This window comes from Diadema setosum, chromosome 21 (assembly GCF_964275005.1).
Source record: "Diadema setosum chromosome 21, eeDiaSeto1, whole genome shotgun sequence".
NCBI classification, from domain to species: Eukaryota; Metazoa; Echinodermata; class Echinoidea; order Diadematoida; family Diadematidae; genus Diadema; species Diadema setosum.
This window is the reverse complement of record NC_092705.1, coordinates 18,047,005-18,067,897: the sequence shown is the minus strand read 5'-3', so window position 1 is coordinate 18,067,897 and position 20,893 is coordinate 18,047,005. Positions and strand designations below refer to the sequence as shown.

The 20,893-nt window shown below is 39.0% G+C and overlaps 1 protein-coding gene across 1 annotated transcript in view; it reads left to right on the top strand.

Moving 5' to 3' along the window:
- Nucleotides 1-740: 740 nt before the first annotated feature.
- Nucleotides 741-20,893, top strand: part of LOC140244525 (ubiquitin-associated domain-containing protein 2-like) — a 44,933-nt gene continuing 24,780 nt past the window's right edge. Inside the window, exons 1-6 of the mRNA XM_072324152.1 lie at nt 741-1,002; nt 2,395-2,522; nt 3,393-3,512; nt 9,976-10,082; nt 17,326-17,449; nt 19,033-19,347. Coding sequence (XP_072180253.1) covers nt 972-1,002; nt 2,395-2,522; nt 3,393-3,512; nt 9,976-10,082; nt 17,326-17,449; nt 19,033-19,347 — 825 coding nt within the window. The 5' untranslated portion in view covers nt 741-971. The remainder of the gene's footprint in view (nt 1,003-2,394; nt 2,523-3,392; nt 3,513-9,975; nt 10,083-17,325; nt 17,450-19,032; nt 19,348-20,893) is intronic.

The following is a 20,893-nucleotide window of genomic DNA, read 5'->3' as shown; positions in this document are numbered from 1 at the left end:
CATAAAATTGTGAAATTTCCAGTTTTTCATTCAAACGCAATATTATGCCCGAGGCTCAAATCCTGGTATATCCAACTGATTACTATTCTGAAATTATTCAATCAGTAATAATATTTCAGACTCCAGTGACAGAAACATTGAATTTTCGTCATGTGCATTTTTTTTTAAATGCACATGACGAAACCCATATATGCAGGATCAATGGAAAATTGTGAAGTTATGACATGTTATAAAATGGGTTCAAGAATGTAGCCAATTGGAAGCGCTGAAATGAGTCACGTGTGCTTGTATACAAATGATGCACAGGATAGAGTGTGTTAGTGAAGGTGCGGCGGCGCGCTCGAGAGTATTGACAATGGTGCGACATGCACGAGGCGCAGCCGAGTGCATGTTTGCAACCGTTGTCAATACTCGAAAGTGCGCCGCACCTTCACTAACGCCACGAAATACTAGTAATCCTTTTTCGTTGCGTTGGGCGCGCAGTCTCTCGATTATCGCAATCAGAAAATTTGCGCCCTCTCTTGGTTTATCCAAGGAGCTATTACACACAAGGAATAGCTCCTTGGTTTATCCCACCAAGGAAAAGGGGACGGAGCCCAGACTAGTAGGCCGGAGGGATCGAGTACGCCGATAAAACACGCGTTCCGGCGCGGCGCGGGGATCAGGAAGGTCGTGATCACATTGTGACCGAAAGATCGGTCTGTATCTGGTCGATCGTCGAGGATATGTTCCGCGGAGACTGCAAGCGTCTGGCTTCACGGATCCCCTCTACGGAGGAGAGCGATAACGTCAAAAAAAAAAAATTAATAATAATAAAAATAAAAATAAATAAATAAAATAAAATAAAATAAAAGACTCCTCCGGACAGAGTCTGACGGATCTTTCTCAGTTTCTGTCTAACGTTAGTGATCGCCAATCAAGCAGAGGAAAGGAGGCTGCGCTGCAGGTGCAGAGCGAGCATCGAAACAGTCATGTCTCAACCATACACCTCAACGGGATTCTGTAAGTTAGAACTGGAAACATTTCTGTTAATGCCTTCTTTTTACTTAGTTAGCCTAGACCCTGTAAGCTTTCGGCAAGTTTAGGTAAAGAATCACAGCAGCTGAAGTCACATTTAGTGATGTAGGACTGTTAGAGGGAAACAATTTGAAGAAACTCACACCTGAATTTTTTTTCTTTTTCAGAATAAGTCAAATATTCAATTTGAAGCTTAATTTTACGGTTTTTACTAGGCCCTAAGTGCACTTAGAAGTGCTTTACAATTGACTTCCATTATACAGTATACATGGAATCCTTGGGACTGGCAGTTTTCGTTTGTTGTTTCAAAATTTTGTTATAACTAAACAAATAAACACTGTAGGCCTAGAGCTGATGTTGGGACCTGAATTTGTACTTCTTCTTCTTCTTCCGGGTGAAGTACTGACCTCTGGAAAGAGTATTTTCGTACTTTGTGCAGTGCTGAAACTAGTGTGCCACACTGCATTGTTTGATGCTTTTTTGTTGTTGTTGCAATTGATGTAATATACACTATAAAAAAGTGCTCTTTGTGCGAATAAAATTAGCTCCTCTTCCAACTAGATTTGACGCAGTGTCACCTCGACCAGCTGCCTCCTTAACTGTTCGAGGGAAGAAGCAGCTGTCACACTGGCGGGGAGCTGGTTCCAGAAGAGTATGACACTTGGGAAGAAGGAGTTTTGAAAGCCAGAGGTCCTGCAGAATTGTTGTCGATATTGAGTAGGTCTTCGTCCAAATGATCGTGTTACCGGGTAGATGTAAGGTGGTTCAGGTGGAATAGCAATCAGTTGATGTAAAATGCGGAACAGCATGATGACTTTCAGCTGGGCCCTTCTTTCTGCAAGAGATTGCCATTTCAAGGAGTGTAGCATTTCACTGACACTGTGTCGAGGGTGAAAGTCTCCCAGAGTAAACCTAGCGGCACGTCTTTGAACCATTTCAAGTTTCCTGATTTGGTCTTGGCAGTGAGGATCCCAGGCTGTTGATGCATATTCAAGGATAGGGCGGACATATGTCACATACTTATAGGCTTGTTCTTTGATTTTCTTGGGGCAGCCATGTAGGTTTCTCTGGAGGAATCCTCGTGTGCTGTTGGCCTTTTTACATGTTGTCTATATGTGTCTTCCAGCTTAGCTTTGAGTTGATATGTACTCCAAGGTACTTAGCATTGTCCACTTCATTGTAACTGGAATTTTGTTACAACCATGTTTGTTGTAACAGGAGCGCACTGTAGTTCCTTGCTTTGGGATCGGGGACACCTTGCAAGATCTTTATTCTCTTTGATGTACACCGTACATTATAATGTAAAGTGCTTTTGTTACCATAATGATGCAACAAAGTTGTTATTCCTGGTGTAATGTTTTGCTTACTGTGGTACAGATATGGCTCCTGTCTCCAAGGCTGTCCTTATACTAACCAGTGCCCTCTCCAGCTCACTCATTCTGCTAGGTCCGAGGTACCAGAACCTTTTTGTCTACTCAACAGACTATCTTCTATCTGGGCAAGAGGTAAATGTGCAGGACAACACATGTCTTTCAAGTGTTTGCTATCTAAATTTGTCTTATAAACAAGAAGGTTTCTTGGGTTTTAATGTTAAATAAGTTGCTTTCAGTTGAATAGATTGTTTGTGTTCTTAGGTTCCACATTTCATTTGATAAGACATAGTAAATTGATTATTTCATAATCCTAGTACCACAAAAATGCCTTTGCCAAATTTTGATGTTCATTTTGTACATTATTCACATGAATTAGATATTGTCAGTGTCCCAAAAGAACAGTTTTGACATTGTCAACTCAGTTTGTTAATTGCATTTTCCTGTACACTAATATGTTCCTCCTTTTGGTTTCATGTGTCATGTTCACACTATCAAAGCAGTTAGAAAATGAAAGATCTGAATAAGTAATTGATTCTGCTTGTACTGTGAAACGAATTCACTTTGAATACATTGCAGCTACCTCTCTCACATTAACAGGAAATGACCACACCCATATGCAGGAAACTTGTCGTGAAACAGCAAAGCCCTGCAGTGCCTGTGTGGAATGAAGCATACAATTTTAAGCTTCAATATAATATTTTCTTATGAGTGAAAATGTGCATGGTCCACATTTTATTTGTTACTTTGTGATGCAGCAACATCAGTACAAAATTGTAAAGCTTCAGAAGACCATATTCTTTTGTTAGTTCTATAATGAAAAGAAGCATCTGAGACTCAGCAAAATCAGCTTGTCCTCAGTGGTTAAGAGATTAATTTCCATTTTGAAGCTTCCCCGTACATTTGATGTATGTCACAGTCATGATACTGTGCATTTTTTTTTTTTTTTGCCTCTGATGGTCTCCCCCAATCATACTTCTAGTGTTGCTATGTTTTTCCTTTCAGCTCTGGAGACTAACCAGCTGCAAGCTGTCCTTCCATGAACTCCACTCCCTGTTACTTGGAGCATCTCTACTCTATCACTTCAGAATTCTTGAAAGGAGATATGGGTCCTCGAAATTTTCAGTGAGTGATAGCCCTCCCATCCTCCCAGTATTCACAGCAGTCTCTGTATGAAACTCAGAGACAGTCTGGAGAAATGTGTATTGTTGCATGGATCTGCATTAATACCTACTTGTATCCCTCTCTACCCCAAAGTACAATGGGAACTTTATACACAGCCGCTTTACATGTCTAGGACCTCGTGCCAGATATTCATCCCAAGTGTTATAATTAAGGAGGACACCAAATTATGCGAAGTTGCATGTATGCTTTATGTGAGTTACAATAAGATGCAAAGTTTGTGGTTTATAGGCCCCAGGTCCCTGTGTGGTGATTCTCCCTATTGCATATTATATAGCTCTCCGAATGTTAACTATACACAGCCCAGTCGCCGCTGTACATACGTAGCGCGACAGGGCTGTACCAACGAAGCTCCAAACACGAAGAGGGTCCAACGATAGCATGCGATCGGATTGAATTTTGATACTTTAGATCATTTTTTTGTCACTTCAAACTCATCTGACGAACAAAATGATAATGAGACTTCATATCTATGCTATGAATATTGAAATTTAGATTTGATAACTTACCTAAAATGATGGTTATATGCAGCATGTGTGAACGGTTCACGAACGGTACATCGTCTTTCACGCCAGGCCATTTCCAATATCCGGGAGGTCACATGATCTGAATGCCCTTTCAAAAGGTCGCGCTGTCGACCGTGCTGCTACACCAACACTCAAGCAGCGCATCGCACGCACGCAAAAGATTTCCGCAGAGATCAAGGCGCCATTTTGAATTCTGCAACGATGAACCCTGACGGTGTTAGGGAATCCGCCAGAAAGTATCATTTTTTGGTTCCACGGACTTATCACGAGGGCTCTCAATGGACTTACGAACCTTCTGTAATACAAGCATGCACTTAAGGTGAGTAACGTTTGGTAACGTGTACACTGTTTATAAAGAACGTATAAATTTTCATAAGTTTTGTAGTTGTGTTGTGGTTCCCCACTTTGAAGGTGCCCGCTCGTTGGTCAGACGCTGTATTCGCGTAGCGTATTAACAGCGTCTGGTCGGGCTATCCGAATGTGAACGCGTGTGGCGTTCTAATTTTTTTACCTTTACTTCTTGGGATGAAAACTTTCGGTGTATATGAACGCGCGATGTGTAAATGTACGCTTTTATGCACATTGAAAGCCGAAGAACTAGTATTCACAGATCGTATCAAATTCTGTCTTATAATCTGTTGAATAATAGAGTTATTTTCTAACCTGTAACTTTACGTAGTTGATGAAAGGGATTCTTCTGCAAAGCGGCCCAATGCTGGGGCGATGATGCAAAACAACGAAATTATGGAAAATATCCAGAGATGAAAGACATGACTTGGGTAAACTGCAAAAGCGGAAGTGTACGTCCCAAGAGCGATTGATGAGATATTAGAATTGCGAGGTGATATCACTTGATATTATATGACCTATATGGATACCAATGTGTGATTGGTCAAAATGCTGTCACGTGACCATGTTCACAAGGATGAGAAGCGTTATATTTCATAACATGACGTAAATTACGTACAATCATGGAATATAACAGCGACTACGTTAAACAAATGGCGTTATGTCTGGAGGGGTGACGTAATCAAAAAACCAATTGTTATGATGCGCGCAACATACACAGAGACGCTGTGCACACACACACACACACACACACACACACTCTTACGAATGTACTTAGTAATCATTACCGGTCGACCGACCACACGCACCATACCACTTACGTTTACAGAATTAGAATGCGCTAGCGGTATTATGAGCATCACACTGACACACGCTACACTGCAAGCGCGAATTACGAAATTGGAACTGATTTGTTTTCGTCAAACTGGCATGGCAGCTTTGATGAGCAGCTGCGCTTCGCTTGTGAGAGAGAAAGAATTGTTGTCCTGATAGCTATAGAGCCTCCTACTCCAATCAATGTTAGACAGTCGTGACAGGAAAGCCAAAGGATTTCCCATTACATTACCAGAGCCTGAACTGATCGGAGTAAGTTTTATGCTAACGGTTACTTGTACTAGCGCAGGACCTGGACCAGGGCCAGGTCCGTAGTCTAACTGTTAAACAGCTCTTGTACCAGTGACCGCAGGCAGAAGAGATTAGGCCCTACATTATCAGAAAGTTCACATTCTCATACATCACCACAAACAAATGTTATGTCAACAAGCTGGCTTTACCCAGACCAAAAGCGGCATTTGTATAGTCTTCTACAATTTTTACATCTCTCATTACAAAATCTGGCTCTACCGCTACGAAACTAGGCCCTACGTACGATTGATTAACGACTGTTCTAGAAATTACTTAGTATGTGATAAATAGCTGTCGTACTCAACGGAAGAACGAATTACCGCTACGTGAAAGCCACCGGAGTTAGATCTACGTAAAGGTTACTTGTGGCTCGATTGAATATACAGGTACCACTGGCACTAGCGCACTGTTGTCACACGCGGTACGCGCGTTCATGTATGACTGCGAAAAGGAGTAACGTTAGTGTTTCTAGACTATATAGTTTTGCTTTAGGGCCTTTAGGCCATACAGCAGTTAATTTCTTGTACTGTAGGTCATATAATATAACAGATATTGACTTTTTCCTTCGGTAGGAATATAACATTTAATTTCCCTTGGGAAGTTATATTTTTGTCTCGGAATACTATATTTTTCCGAAGCGCTATGCGCTTCGGAAAAATATAATAATCCTTGACAAAAATATAACTTCCCGCGAGGATCTCAAATGTTATATTCCACCTCTGGTAAGTCAATATCTGTATAATATTGGCTATATGTGATAGGGAGAATTCAGCCCGCACTATAACAAATGGGCTGGGGAAGTGGTTCATTGCCCTTCACCATTATTGTGAGCATACGCAATGTAAATGATTTTGTTTAAGCGACACACTTCTCTTCCGTCAGATTTATTCCTAACTTCAACTTGTTTCACAGGCACAAGGGAGACTCTCTCTCCAAGTGTTCAAATGCAGAAAGTGGAGGAGGCACCCCTCACAGTGGGTGTTTTCTGATAGGCTCTGAGACCAGTGTGAAAGCATCCCAAAGCAGGAATTGTTCCCTCCTCTGGAATTATCATTGAAGAAGGGCATTGGTGATGCTGATTGGACTAGGAAACAAGCAGGAAAGCCAAGTGGAAAGAAATTTGGTTAGATATTAGGGAGTCTTTATAGTGGACAGTGTTTTCCATGTTTCAGAAGGTATTAATGAACAAAAAGTGAGCAAACATTAAAACAATTAATGGTACTCAAATTGTGAGTATAGACTATTTGCTTATTTGTTTTCCGTGATGAACTAATGGAGATATATTGTTGTTGATAGACTGATGGGGGGGGGGGGAGGTATTATATTCATAACATTCCCTTCCGCAGCAGATTTAAAAAAGCCAACTCTGTCTACACTGAAGAGTATGAACATTCCTCCACATCGTATTTGACATTTACATTGTACATATGCATGCATGTACGAATGCTTTCTTGTACTCTTGATATTACCCTAGCCTATCAGCATGCTTGTTGAATACCATCCCAAGCATGTGACTTGCTTCAAGGGTGACAGAATGTGATTCTCTATGGAGGTCAAGGTCAGCTATGATCCCTGGAGTCAGGCTAGTTCAAGGTTCATTGACCTTGACCCAATCATAACCTGAAGCTCTAAAAGTAGTCTGCCCACACTTTCAACAAGCACTTCCTTTTGATTTGATCCCTGGATTTCCCTGGATTGTTGGTAAATGCTTTGTTGGGAGGAGGTTACACTGATCTCAGCTTGTATTTCAACAAGTAATAAGGCTGATACTGATGGCCCAACAAGTCACCTTATTTTAGAGCATCTTTTGCACACCTGGAAGATAACTGTATGATTTCCATGACGTAGTAGAAAAAAAGAAGTTTTTGAAAAGTTTATAATGTTTCATTACAGCAATGGATGATGATTACCTTCAACTATTCCTTCAACTATACTTTCAGCTGTGACCCATCATCCTGATAAAGTTTTAAAAGAATGGTGCTGAGAAAACTTAAACCCCCTACCTGTTGACTTTTTATCAGGGCAATTGTGCTATAAATCAAGACAAGAAATTATACTGAATACGAATTTTTATATTTTTTAGTCTAACATTGATAAAAAAATTTGTTCTAAAAAGGTTGCAAAATGGGTCGATTTCCACTCACTCACGGCCTCGGAATTCGTCTAGAATTCAGCCACTTACTTGATGACGTCACGCGATGAATGACACATTCCCCTGGCGTAAACGTGCCGGCTGTTTGCGTATGAGTTTGCGTGCATTTTCAGTCACGGTGAATGAAGTTCAAGCAATCTGATACTTTTATTGACGCAAAATGGCCTTAGGTGATCTCGACATCAGTTTTGAAGTCGATGAAGATGAAGACAAAAGTAATCTTGAAACCAGGAGTGATAACAGCGACAAATGTGATGGAGATTTAGAGGAGTTAGGGGATGTGAAAGACGGTGTGCTAGTGGCAGAAGTAAGCGGTGGTGCCACAGCCCGGCTAAGCTGTAGGCTGGGGTTGAGGCCGACGAGACGGGACAGCTGGACAAACGGTCGTTTATGTAGGGCCTACTTTCGTATCCATGTAGACATCTCATATGGCGTAGAACAAAATAACATCGTTATCACAGGACATGCTTGAATTACTTGTAAATTAATTAATTACTTATATATTCCAATTACTCACGTGAACTTGAACGAAATCATTTGAGGGAAAGCGCTGCTCAATACAAACTCGGTCTTCGCGACAGGTCGCGCTGTACGCTGCCTGCACAATGTAACATGTTAGAACTGAAGTTAGGTGTAACGTTAGATCTGTTCTACTGACGGTGTGAGTGATACCAAAGATCCTTGCCTAAATGGTGATTCCGCCACTCTTGGTTGGAATACAGAATTCATTTGTCATCTTCTTAAATAGGGGTTCTAACGTTAAGCGGATCCTTCTCTTCTCGTTGGGCTTCTTATCTAACGTCTTAGATGTTCTAGGCCTAACTGTGATGTGATAGTACTAACGTTATGGTAATTCCCGAGCGAGGAAGCCTAGCTAGCTAGTAATCTTCTTGTATTTATTGCCATGCAGAACAGACTAGCCAAAATACCCCAAACAGGGCATTTCAGCCTCACTGATCAGATCTAGTTGAACATCTAAGCCTAAATAGTTGATGTTTGACTTACCGAATTATGAATTATTGCGAAAAAAGTGTGTCTTGCACAGATCTCACAGCTGCCTTCCAAAACACGAACACTAGCGCACCCTGCCCGTTCAATCATATCAACCCCCGGAGTGCGCGGCCGGGGCGCTGTGGTAACCACCAGTAACGTGTTTGCGGTCACTGCTTCCCATGCTTACAACACAAGCTAAGCGCACATAGTGCAAGCGGTCACTGCATGCGCTGTATACGGCAATCGTCATAAGTTATGTGTAGGCCCATGCGTGCACGGCGGCCGCACCACAGCAGTCGATTCAAAGGGTTTTAAACGGCGATGTGTTTTGGAAGGCAGATGTGAGATCTGTGCAGGAAAAGAAAAATTAAAGGATTTTTTTTTTCCCGATTCATTCATAAAATCGGTGAGGTAAGCATAGATTAGGGATAAATTAGGTTTGGACTTTCCACTAGAGTTGATTCAGAGATGATAAAATGCCCTCTTAAGGCCGCCTGATCTTCGGGTTCATTTCTGTGCAAACACCAACATGCACGCACGCCGTGCAAGATACTGTATTTTGCAGCGATTCTACGAAGATGGTTTAGAGTGGAGCTTTGCGGCGCGCTATCATCTTTGTTTTGCAGTTTGCCGCTGGGCTGTCAGTCGTACTTCGTTCATCGGGTGACGTCATCAGAAAGGGAGCCCAAATCGTAGCTGTTTCGCGGTCAGGAAAGCAAAAATAATACAGCTGTTTGGTTCCGTGTGATTAAGCCTTTGGGTATCTAAAGTGCCATATATTGACATTGTTCGTGCTCTTAGCTTTCTATTGATGTATGATTTGCCATATTTCAGAAATTTCAACAGGTAGTTGGTTTAAGAATAGTGACTTGGCTGAAAAACAGATATTATTAATATGTGAATTCATTCATGGATTGCAAGGTTCCTTACAATAAGTACAATGACAGATAATATATAGTATTTCCACAACATGAAATGCATGTTACTTTCATTTTTTTTTTACAACAACAACATAGATTCCAAATGTTGTATTCAGTTGACTTGCAATTAAAATTGGGATATTTGCAAATTAGGGCTCCCAACTTCTAAATATTCACTGTTTTTTGTTTGTTCTTTAAAATATTTTTCTGTCCTTCTTACCTCCTCACCGGCCACTTCAAAGTTAGTACCAAATTTGGATCCATGCTTCTGTGGTTTACCGCTCTCTCTTTCCAATCACATCAGGTAATGCTCTATCTCAAATTTGCTTTATTTTTTCTAGTCTTTCCTCTTGGCAAACTTGCTGCTGTGCATCGGAATAGAAGTAGCTGCAGTCTTTGTGAGCCATCACATGGAGTACACTTGGCTTCCCCATACTCTCTCTGGACCGTGAGTTCATGACCTTGGACACTCCCCTCCTCCCCCCCCCCCAAAAAAAAAAAAAAAAGAATGAAAGAAAGAAGAAAAATCAAGCAACAACTTTTAGTTTGACAATTTTAGGCACCCTTCTTCTCTGAAGTTTTCTTTCAGAACCTATGTATAACAAAAAAAGTAACCTCTTTCTGTCACTACCCCACTATGATACTATTGACCAATTGCTAAGAGAATGGTTGGATAAACAACTTTGCCAAAAGAACTTTGCCAAAAGATGGTTGCCAAGAAAGCAGATGGAGATCTGCTGATTTTTTGGCTTTGAAATAACAATAAAATGACACTGTGTATTGAATAATATATCCTGCGGCTCCTGACACAACCTAATATGAAAGGCAGAAAATCCTCACCATCAACATGGTACTTGTATTTGTGATTTAGTGATTCTCATAGCAAAAAAAAAAAAAAAAAAAGGACGAAAAAGGAAAAGAAAGAAGGAAAATCTTTGTGAGAAGTGTTCCACACTTTTAAAGAAATTATATGAAGTGGCAGATCGGGGGGGGGGGGGGGCACCTGACGCTCACCCCCTCTCTATTTTTTTTAAAACACAAAATAAAAAGAAACAAAAATGGGGAGGGGGCGCATGTGCCCCCTTTAATTTTGTAAAGGCACTTCCCCTTATAGAATTCCTGGATCTGCCCCGATATACGTTTTAATTGTTTTCATGTTTACTATGTACATCGTCAAGAAAGATTAAAGCAACTGCTATCATACAATCAATTGTACAATGTAGCTTCTGTACAAATTGCATTAAAGTATATTGCCAGGACTTGTAGAATCTTCTACTTCTCTCTTTTCCTTTTGAAAGTTAGATGATATGTTGTGTTGAACAAGGTGTATGAAATCATTAGGAGAGTCCTCCTCATGTAATCATTAATATTTAAAGCAGACTTGTACAGTTTGCCTCTTTACCTAATAGTAGGCTTGCTATTACGGGGAAAAAGAGAGGGGTGATCCCTGCATTTTGTAGTACAAATGTCCTGTTTGGCATACATGATCCTTGGGGCAAGTGGATTAAAAAAAAAAAATCCAAAGAAACAATCTGTATTTATGCAAATAACCACTTATTTGCATAATATATGTAAATTAATTTGTAAAATGAGAAAACCCTTATATATCTCATCTCATACAAATATGTAACTCTGAAGAAACATTATAAGAAACACCAGGAGAAAATAATGAAAACATTTGTGATCATTACTACCTAATTTATATAGTGATATATTATTCAAATAAAGGAAAAACAATTAATTTTGACATTTTTCTCACAATTCAAGCACTGCATCAAATTGACCCCCTCCCTTGACATTTCACGCGACGATTTCGCAACATGCAAAGATTCTGCCGTGCCATTTCATGACTTCTTTCTTTAAAGTCTCTTGCATATTGTGAGACACGATGTCCGGGTACACATTTCTGCACTTACGCAATGTTTTCTGTATGCATGTCAGCCCCAAAACGGCTCACATTTGTGATATTGTGTGCAAATCTTGTGCAAATTGTGGGGTTTTTTTTTATGCCTCCAACACGAAGTGTCGCCGTAGGCATTATGTTTTCAGGTTGTCCGTCCTTCCCTCCGTCCGTTAATCAGTTTTGTGGAGAGGGCAACTAAAAAACCGTTTGAGGTATCCTAATGAAACTTGGCATGTATTTATATGTATGAGCAGGCGAAGTTGTGCCTATCAACTCTTGGGTGCACATGCTCAAGGTCAAATGCTCAAAATTTTACTATTTCCCCATATCCATGCAATGCCTGAAGGTATTTTCTTGAAACTTAATGTATACATTGTACTTGTATTACCCAATAAAGATTTGCTACAGAAAATTTCAGGTCATGAGGTCAAAGGTTCAAGGTCAAGTGTTAAAATTTTACTTTTTTCTCCATATCTCGGAAATTGTTCAAGGTATCTTCATAGAACATGGTACATATGCATGTTCTGACTGGCAGTTATTGTCTGTAGGGTCATGGGGTCAAAGGTCAAGGTTAACTCCTCAAAATTTCATTCTTTCCTTCATATCCATGCAATGCCTGCAGGTGTTTTCTTGAAACTTAGTGTATACACCTATTACCCAATATAGATTTACTGGGAAATGTTTTTCCAAAAGATCAAAGGTCAAGTGAAAATGCTAAAAGTCAGTTCTTCTCCATATCCTGAAAGTGGCTCAAGGTATCATCATGACGCTTAGTACATATTTATGCATGTACTACCTGACAGTGATTTTCTTCGGAATTTTAGGGTCGTAGGGTTAAAATTCAAGGGTCAAATGCCACATTAAAATGCTAAACTTTTTACAGTACTGGTTGAGGTGGGGATTCATGTTTTGAAAATTCCTAAGTGAGATAATGAGAAACCTCGTACGAAATATGTAATTTTAAGAAGGATTCAACATTTATTTGATGAGAATTGGTTTTCAAATTGCTGAGATACCCCTAAAAGTTAATATAATAAAAGGCGACAGGCCACACTTTTTAATAGGATCTCTTTGTTCACCTTCTTTTTGGATATCTCAGCCATTTCAAAACTGATTTTCATCAAATAAACTTTTGATACCCCTTAGAATTACATGCTCTTTGACATCTCATAGAGTGGTTTCTGAATATCTCGCAAAACGTTAAAAGCTAGATCCTCACCTCAACCAGAACTGTACACACCCTTTAACACTGAAATTACACATTTCTCCATAGTTTGAAATTACTCAATTCATGAACTTAGAAAAGGTCAAAAGTCAAGTAAAATCCTCAAATCCACAAATACCTGCTCTCTTTTAATAGACAATAATATAGCCATTCATCCAATTAATCCTGATTCAAGGAAAGTGAACAGTCGACATGTTTGTGACAAACATGTCATTTTGATATTTCCCCAATTATGTGAAACTGTCTTCATGCATTGTCAAGACATACTATAGACCTTTTGGGAGAACCATGTATTATGGCAGAGGCATACCAGTCACCATAGCAGCATTTCTAGTTTTTGGTGAAATGGATATGAATTACCTTATTTCAACTTTTAATTACAGAAATTAATTAATTCTAGTGTTGATAAATTTGAAAAGTGTTGAAGAAACAATTTAGATACATAAGAAATTAACAAAACTATAAAAAAACTAAAGAAATCAATTTTGATTGTGCTTTTTTTTTTGCAAGAAAATTGTTTGATGTGTCTTGAGAATTCTGACACAAAAAATTAACAATCCTTCGGCCTTTTTAATGGAGTGACAGGTGAAAAATATGATTCATGCATGAATTTGCATAACTGATAAACTAAAAACAGAAAATCAATATTTTTGTTCATACATTCATGTAGTTAACATCTGGCTGTATGTTCAAGCAAAATTTTTGCAGCTTTCTCACTATCGGGGGCCGAGATCTGAAGGGAAGTGGGGGGGGGGGGGGTATAATTAACACTCCCCATAAAAACCTGGTCTCAAATAGCCTAGATTTAATAGAATAGGGTTGAAGCCCCACTGATGGATACACATCGATATAAACAGGATAGAGCTATTAGAAACGCAATGCTAAGAATTGAATAATTGATAATGTAGCAATTTTGAACTTGAACTTGAACTACATCAAGTGTTGGCAGTCATTGATCTTCAAACAGGTACATTTGCCAGTAGAAACATTCTAATTCAGTAGTGCCAGGTAAACATGTATGAGGCTAAACTGTCAGATGTAAACATGTTGGAGGTGATAATATCCGTGGTAAAAAATGGCAGGGGTAAAAATGTCAAAGCTTCAAATGTCAGAAGCTTAAATTACAAAAATGATTTACCTTATATTTTTGTGCATTTATTTGTCTATTTTTTACCTTTCTGTTATTATTATTTTAACATGAAAAAGTTGATACAGAAATATGGACTATAATGCTGTCCAGGATTATGTTCAATTCTTATATATCTAAACTATGTAAGCGGAATAGGAGGGGTGCTAGGATGAAAATTGCAATGCATGTATTTGGGCATAATATAGCAAGAAGTCTAATTTTCTGATACTGGTTTAGTGTATGCTGGAATGTCTAATTTCTATCCTTTCCACATCAAAAGGTTCAGGGTGCTTTCTGAGTTTATTACTTGCTATACTCTGACTGTCTCAAAAAAACAAAAATGAAATGAAATGAAATGAAATAAAATGAATAAAACCTAGAAAGTTGATGATCAGAAAAAAAGAAGAAGATTAAGCCCCCTACCCCTCTCAGGTATTACTTTCCACTTGATATATAGGAGACGAAAAGGAATTCAGTGATATTGAAGGCATTGCATTCAATGAGGGCCACGTCAAAATTATTCTTGACGCACACATAAGTAACCTCTGATATTTTTACTGCTTACATTTTTACCTGTTGCGAGTTTAGCTGTGTCATTTTTAGCTCACCTGATCCAAGGGCTCAAGTGAGCGACATGTATTGCGATTGTTCTTCATCGGGCGTCCGTCGTGTGTCGTGCGTAAACTTTTTATATTTTCATCTTCTTCTTGAAAAGCCCATGACCGATTTTCACCAAACTTGGCAGGTAGCATCCTTAGGGGGTTGGGATCTTAATTTGTTAAAATGGGCACCATGCCTCACCCAGGTGCCCCAAGGGGGGCCCAAACCCCCCAAATTAAGAAATCTTTAAAAATCTTCTCTAGAACCAGAAGTGGTAGAGCTAAGTTAATATTATGAGTTAGTACATTGATGACTATAGTTCCAAGTTTGTTCATGGCGGATCCAGGGGTGCCCCCTTTGGGACCCAGGGGAGGGGGTTGGGGAGGGGTCCTGATGGGGCCTAAATTGTACATTTTCATTTTATTCCTGAGAACCCAAGACCGATTTTTCACCAAACTTGGCAGGTAGCATCCTTAGAGGGAAAGGATCTTAATTTATTCAAATGGGCACCGTGTCCCACCCAGGGGGGCCCAACCCCCCCCCCCAATTAACTAATCTTTAAAAAGCTTCTCTAGGACCAGAAGTGATAGAGCTAAGTTGATGCTATGATTTTTTTTTTTTTTTTTTTGGGGGGGGGGGGGGTCCAAATTTGGACCCTTATTGTACATTTTCATCCAAATTTGGGCGTAAATTGCACATTGTTATCTTTTAGAAAACCTCACAATGGATTTTCACCAAACTTGGCAGGAAGCATCCCTAGGGGTTAGGATATCAGTTTGTTAAAATGGGCGCCATGCCCCACCAAGGGGGGCCCCCACCCCTCCCAAATTAAGAAATCTTTAAAAATCTTCTCTAGGACCAGAAGTGATAGAGCTAAGTTGATGCTATGATTTGGGGGGGGGGGGGGGGGTCCAAATTTGGACCCTTATTGTACATTTTCATCTTCTACTTGAGAATGCCTGGTCTAATTTTAGTAGAGCTGTATGTAATTTAGATTTAGTGACTGTGTGCAAGGTGAACTTGTGTTACTCAGGTGAGCGCTAGACCCCTCGGGTCTCTTGTTTTTTATTTATTTATTTATTTTTTTTTACCTCTGACATCTTTACGCAGAACCAATTTATATATCTGTTGTTACAAAGTGTCCCATTTTCGGAAAACATGTAGGTTTGTACTCCTTTATGACAATAAACATAATTCTGCTTTGATTTGATCTTGAAGTTGATTGATTTCAAGACATAGACCCCGTTTACAGTCCGGCCTCAATTGCCGAGCCTCGCACTGTAAACGGGGTCATAGACTTGTTGACTCAAAGTTTAAAAGCACATTATATTATGTGACCCTGTACCACAAAACCAACAAAAAGTCGCCTGACATGGATTTTTAGTTCAGGGCAGATTCTGAAAGAGCAGACACTAAGCTTTGAAATGATGTATATCTAAATTCAAATGGACTCCCCTAACCTACCTAAATACTGGAAAGAAAACACACACTCTGGAAAAGTGTGAACTGAGAAAAGAGGCTCTGAAGTACACGGTCTATTTAAGCACTTAATCTTTACCAAGCTCTGCTAGCTGTGCCATGAAAGGGACAAAACACAGGATGTAAACCACCAGAGCAACAAAAATGAAGGGATTATCAGATTAAGCTGAAATTGAGCATGTTCTATGAACACATTCTGCCCATGATTAATGCTAACTTTCAAAGCAGTAGCGCCATCCTTTCAAAAGTTATTAGACTTGAAAATGAAGAGCGTGTAAAGGATTTCAAGACATGAAAAGCGGCCTCCAAGACATACCTGATCATTCTACTCGTCTAAGGGTTGTAAAAAAAACTGCTAAAAACACACTTTCCCATTCATGTTAAGATACAAAATTGAAGAATAATGTAGAAGAAGGATAGTTCTTTCAGAAAATATGAAAAACTCAAGATTGACTTGGTTGAACCATTTCACCTTTTTTGAGTCCTCAACGTAAAATCAAGGGGTGGGACTTTTTGTTTGTTTTGTGATGCATGGTCACATATATTATTCACATAGTAGTTTTTGCACATTGCTTTTCACGATGTTATAGGGTGCATAAACTCACACACACAGTTTCCATGCCATAGCAGGTCATACTGAGAGGACACCCTTTTTTTCCAGAAGTAGACTTTGCTGATGTTTTTAACTCAAACTTGTGAATTCTCAATGTGTGCAGATACCCTTGCATCAACAAAGTGTAATACATGTTTCAAATCAGTGTGATATAACAAGCCTCTTATTTGCAGGATTGCCCAAGAAATGTTAAAACTAAAATGCACACTTCTCGTAAGGCTTGATTATTTGTAATGATTGTTAAATCATGACCACAATTTTGTATCGTTTGCAAGCAAGAAAGTTCACTTTGTAAACAGTTATTCTCATTTGCATATAAATAGAGAAAGCTGATTCCAGTGCAGTGTTATACACATATTTTCATTTCATTAAAATTATTTTTCTTCATGGTACAAATAATCAACAAAATGATTGTTACAGAGAACAGAGATATATTAATATGTCTACATATTCTATAAGTCATTTCTGTAAAATGCATGTGTAAGTATTTTTTACATATTTTTATAAATTATTTTGCATAAATTATTCAAATTAAGGCTTATTTGTATAGATAAAGAGTGTCTCTCTGGATGAAAAATTTTTAATTGCTCCAAGGAACATGCATCTGTGCCAAGTGGGACATTTGTACTAAGAAATGCAGTGTTTACCATCTTTAACAAGCCTACTATAACAGGTAATTATATAAACAAACCAAGTATCGCAAGGCAGACCTTGTACATTTTGTCTTTCTTTTTTCTTACAGGCAAAGTCTGGTGTTTGCCCTTTTTGTACCATACTTCATGGATATTCCTAATATTGCAACACAGAACAACTTGGTGGCAGAGGCAGTGGCTGGGAAGTGGTTCTCGTATGTCCTGGGCATCTATGTGAGTACTCCCAGCATCACAATACCATCTGATAACGTTGAGTAGAAGACTATCTGGCTAGCCCAATTGAGGTCAACTTTGGTTTCCATGACATTGTGATCAGATATGATGGTTATGACATTATTTAGCCCTTCTTCTCCTTCTTTTTAATAAGTTATTTCCTGTCTTTTAAGTCTATTAAGTTATCGTCATGTGAATCATCCAAATAATCATTATTTCTTGTTTTATCTATCTCTCTCATTTTTAAGCCTCTGCCACGAAGTGGAGCCGGAGGCATTATGTTTTCGGGTTGACCATCCGTCCTCCCATCCATCCTTCCGTCCGTGATCAATTTTGTGGATAGCGTAGAAAAAAAAAAAATTAAGGTATCCTAATGAAGCTTGGCATGGATATGTATGAGTGGACGAAGTTGTGCCTATCAACCTTTGAGTGCACATGCTCAAGGTCAAATATCAAAGGTCAAGGTCAAATGCTCAAAAGTTCATTATTTCCCCCATATTTATACAGTGCCGGAAGGTATTTTCTTGAAACTTAGTGTTTACTTATATTACGTAATAAAGATTCTCTTGAGAAAATTTTAGGCCATGAGGTCAAAGGTCAAAGGTCGAAGGTCAAGTGTTCAAATTTCACTTTTTATGTCCATATCTTGGAAATTGTTCAAGGTACATTCATGGAACTTAGTACTTGTACATATGCATGTACTGACTGGCAGTGATTATCGTGGGAATTATTTGGTCAAAGGTCAAGGGTCAGAGGACAAGGTTCACTCAAACTTTCACTATTTCCCCCATATCTATGCAATGCCTGAAGGATTTTTCTTGAACCTTAGTGTATACATGTATTACCCAATAGAGGTTCTCTGCGAAGGGTTCTTTTTTTTTTTTTTTTTTGGAGCCAAAAGGTCAAAAGGTCAAAGATTCTTTTTCGTCTTTATCGCGGAAGTGGCTCAAGGTATCATCATCATGAAATTGAAGTACACGTACATATTTATGCATGTACTGCCTGACTGTGATTTTCTCGGGAAGTTTAGGGTCATGAAGTCAAAGGTCGGGTTAAAATGCTTAAATTTTACTATTTGATAATGAAATTACACTTTTCCTCTATGCCTTGGAAATTACTCAATGCATTTTTAAACTTATGAAAAGGTCAAAGGTCCATTTGAAATCCTCAAATCCCCAGATACCTACTGTCTTTAAATAACAGACAATATAGCCATTAATCCAATTAAACCTTAGTTCAAGGAGAGTGAACACTCAACACATTTGTGTCAAACATGTCATTTTAATATTTTGGCAATATGTATCCGTGAAACTGTCATCACACATTGCCAAGATGTATCATAGACCTAGTAGGAGAAGCATGCATCATGGCAGAGGTATGCCCAGTTGCCATAGCGACATTTCTAGATTCAGTAGTGTAAGAACACATTTCCTTGCTGTGACTTTTGATTCTTACTATGATATAAGTATGTAGAATATCCAAGTAGTACTGTTGATTCCAGAAATGAAAGTTCATTGACTTCAATTTCATCTGTACTTAGTTTATTAAAACAAGTATTAAATTCTTATTTTTATTTTCTAAAGTTGACAACTCTGACACGCACAAGCCCAATGGCTGTCGCCTATGGAATTTTGGCTGGTACCCTCTGTCGGGCAAACTTTCTCTTCGTCCGATCATGGGCACGCTTCCCCAGCTTTATGTCATTGGTGTGTCGAAGGACCCTGGGATGGCTGCTTTCTTCCCGACCACCTAGCGAGGGCACTGTGCCTATGGGTGCCACGCTGGAGATCCAGCGGCAGCAGCGGGTGGAATACCTTGAGCAACGGATGCTCCTTGCCCAGGCACAACGCTATAGGCACTTGCAGCGGCAAAATGCTTTCAGGCGACCTGTTAGACAGGTGAGAGAATCTGTGCATAACCCTGAAATGAAAACAAAGCAAAGCAAAACAAAACAAAACAAAACAAAACAAAACAAAACAAAACAAAACAAAACAAAACAAAACAAACAAAATGAAAACATATCAAAACTAAAAATGTCACTGCAGCAACTGGTAATGAATGGTTCTCCCAGTAGGTCTTTAGTATGTCTTGATAATGTGTGATGACAGTTTCACATAATTGGAAAGAAATTAAAAAGATGTTTGTCACAAATGTGTTGAGTGTTCACTTTAAAAGGGCCGGGGGGGGGGGGGGGGGGGGTTGAATCAGTCCCCCCTTGACATTTTCTGCGACCATTCTGCCACGTGAATTTTTTTGACCGCACCACTCACTTTTTACTTTCTAGTCTTGCACATTTTATGACACCATTCTCGCGAAAATCGGACATACCGTTACGACACTGCACGACCTTTCATATGTGCTTGTCAGACCCAAACTGGCTCAAAAACATGATTTTGTGTACAAAGTCTATGGAAATAGAGTTTTTCACCTTATTCAAAAAGATATGATTATTTTCACTTTCCATGGCTGAAATCAACTAAGTTTAGCATAATTATGCTTAGAATAGGTTCTGTAATAATTTTTAGTAGAAAAAAAAACCGAAGAAAACAAAAGGTAAAAAAAAAAAAGAAATACATGAGAAATGCATAAAACAGTAGAATACATAAGAAATTGATTTTGATACCAGATGTTTGTTTTGGGAATGCCACAAGGAATAATGTCACCAAAAATTAGGATGCCATTAGCTCTATTTTGTGAATTAGAGCAAAATTTATGATTTCACACATATCAATTAATTTAGAATATAAAAAAAATGATGGCAGAGATCTGGGGGGGGGGGGGGGTTGTTGAATCACCCCTCCCCCGGCCTGGTTAGGGTTGGGTTAAAGGAGACCTCCAGATGATTTTCAGACTTGTACATTTGAACAACTATAAATTAGTTATACTGAGTACAGAGTTTCAGAATTTATAGTGATTGGGATGAGGAATAAGACTGTTTTCAAAATTTATAACAAATTGCAATGAACAAGGATGATGACATGGCAGCCTCACCGTAAGAATGCATATTAACCTGTTGAGGACGGTTTGATTTTTCTACAACACGCATTTCCCATAGACACCTGCCCGAGTATACTCGGGACTCGTCCTCAACGGGTTAAAGTTGGGACTCAAGGAAGCATAACAAAAGAAAGCATGCATACATTCTACGCAGGTGAACTTGTCTAAGGAAGCAGTATTATAGTGGCATTACACTGCTGCATTTGTCAGCATGTGGTCAGTCGGGTGGGTGGGTGGTCAGTCTAATGCAAATGTTTCATAATGAAACTACTCCAGATTTCATGCCATTAAAAGGAAATTTGTCAAACTTTATGAGCTCATAGTAAAGTTTTGCAAGACATGTTTTTCAACTAGAAGGGAAAGTTTATTTTTGCAACTAGAAGGGAAAGTGTATTGCCATCACATTATGGCTTTAAAATCAGGTAAAAGTCTGGCAGATTAAAGTAC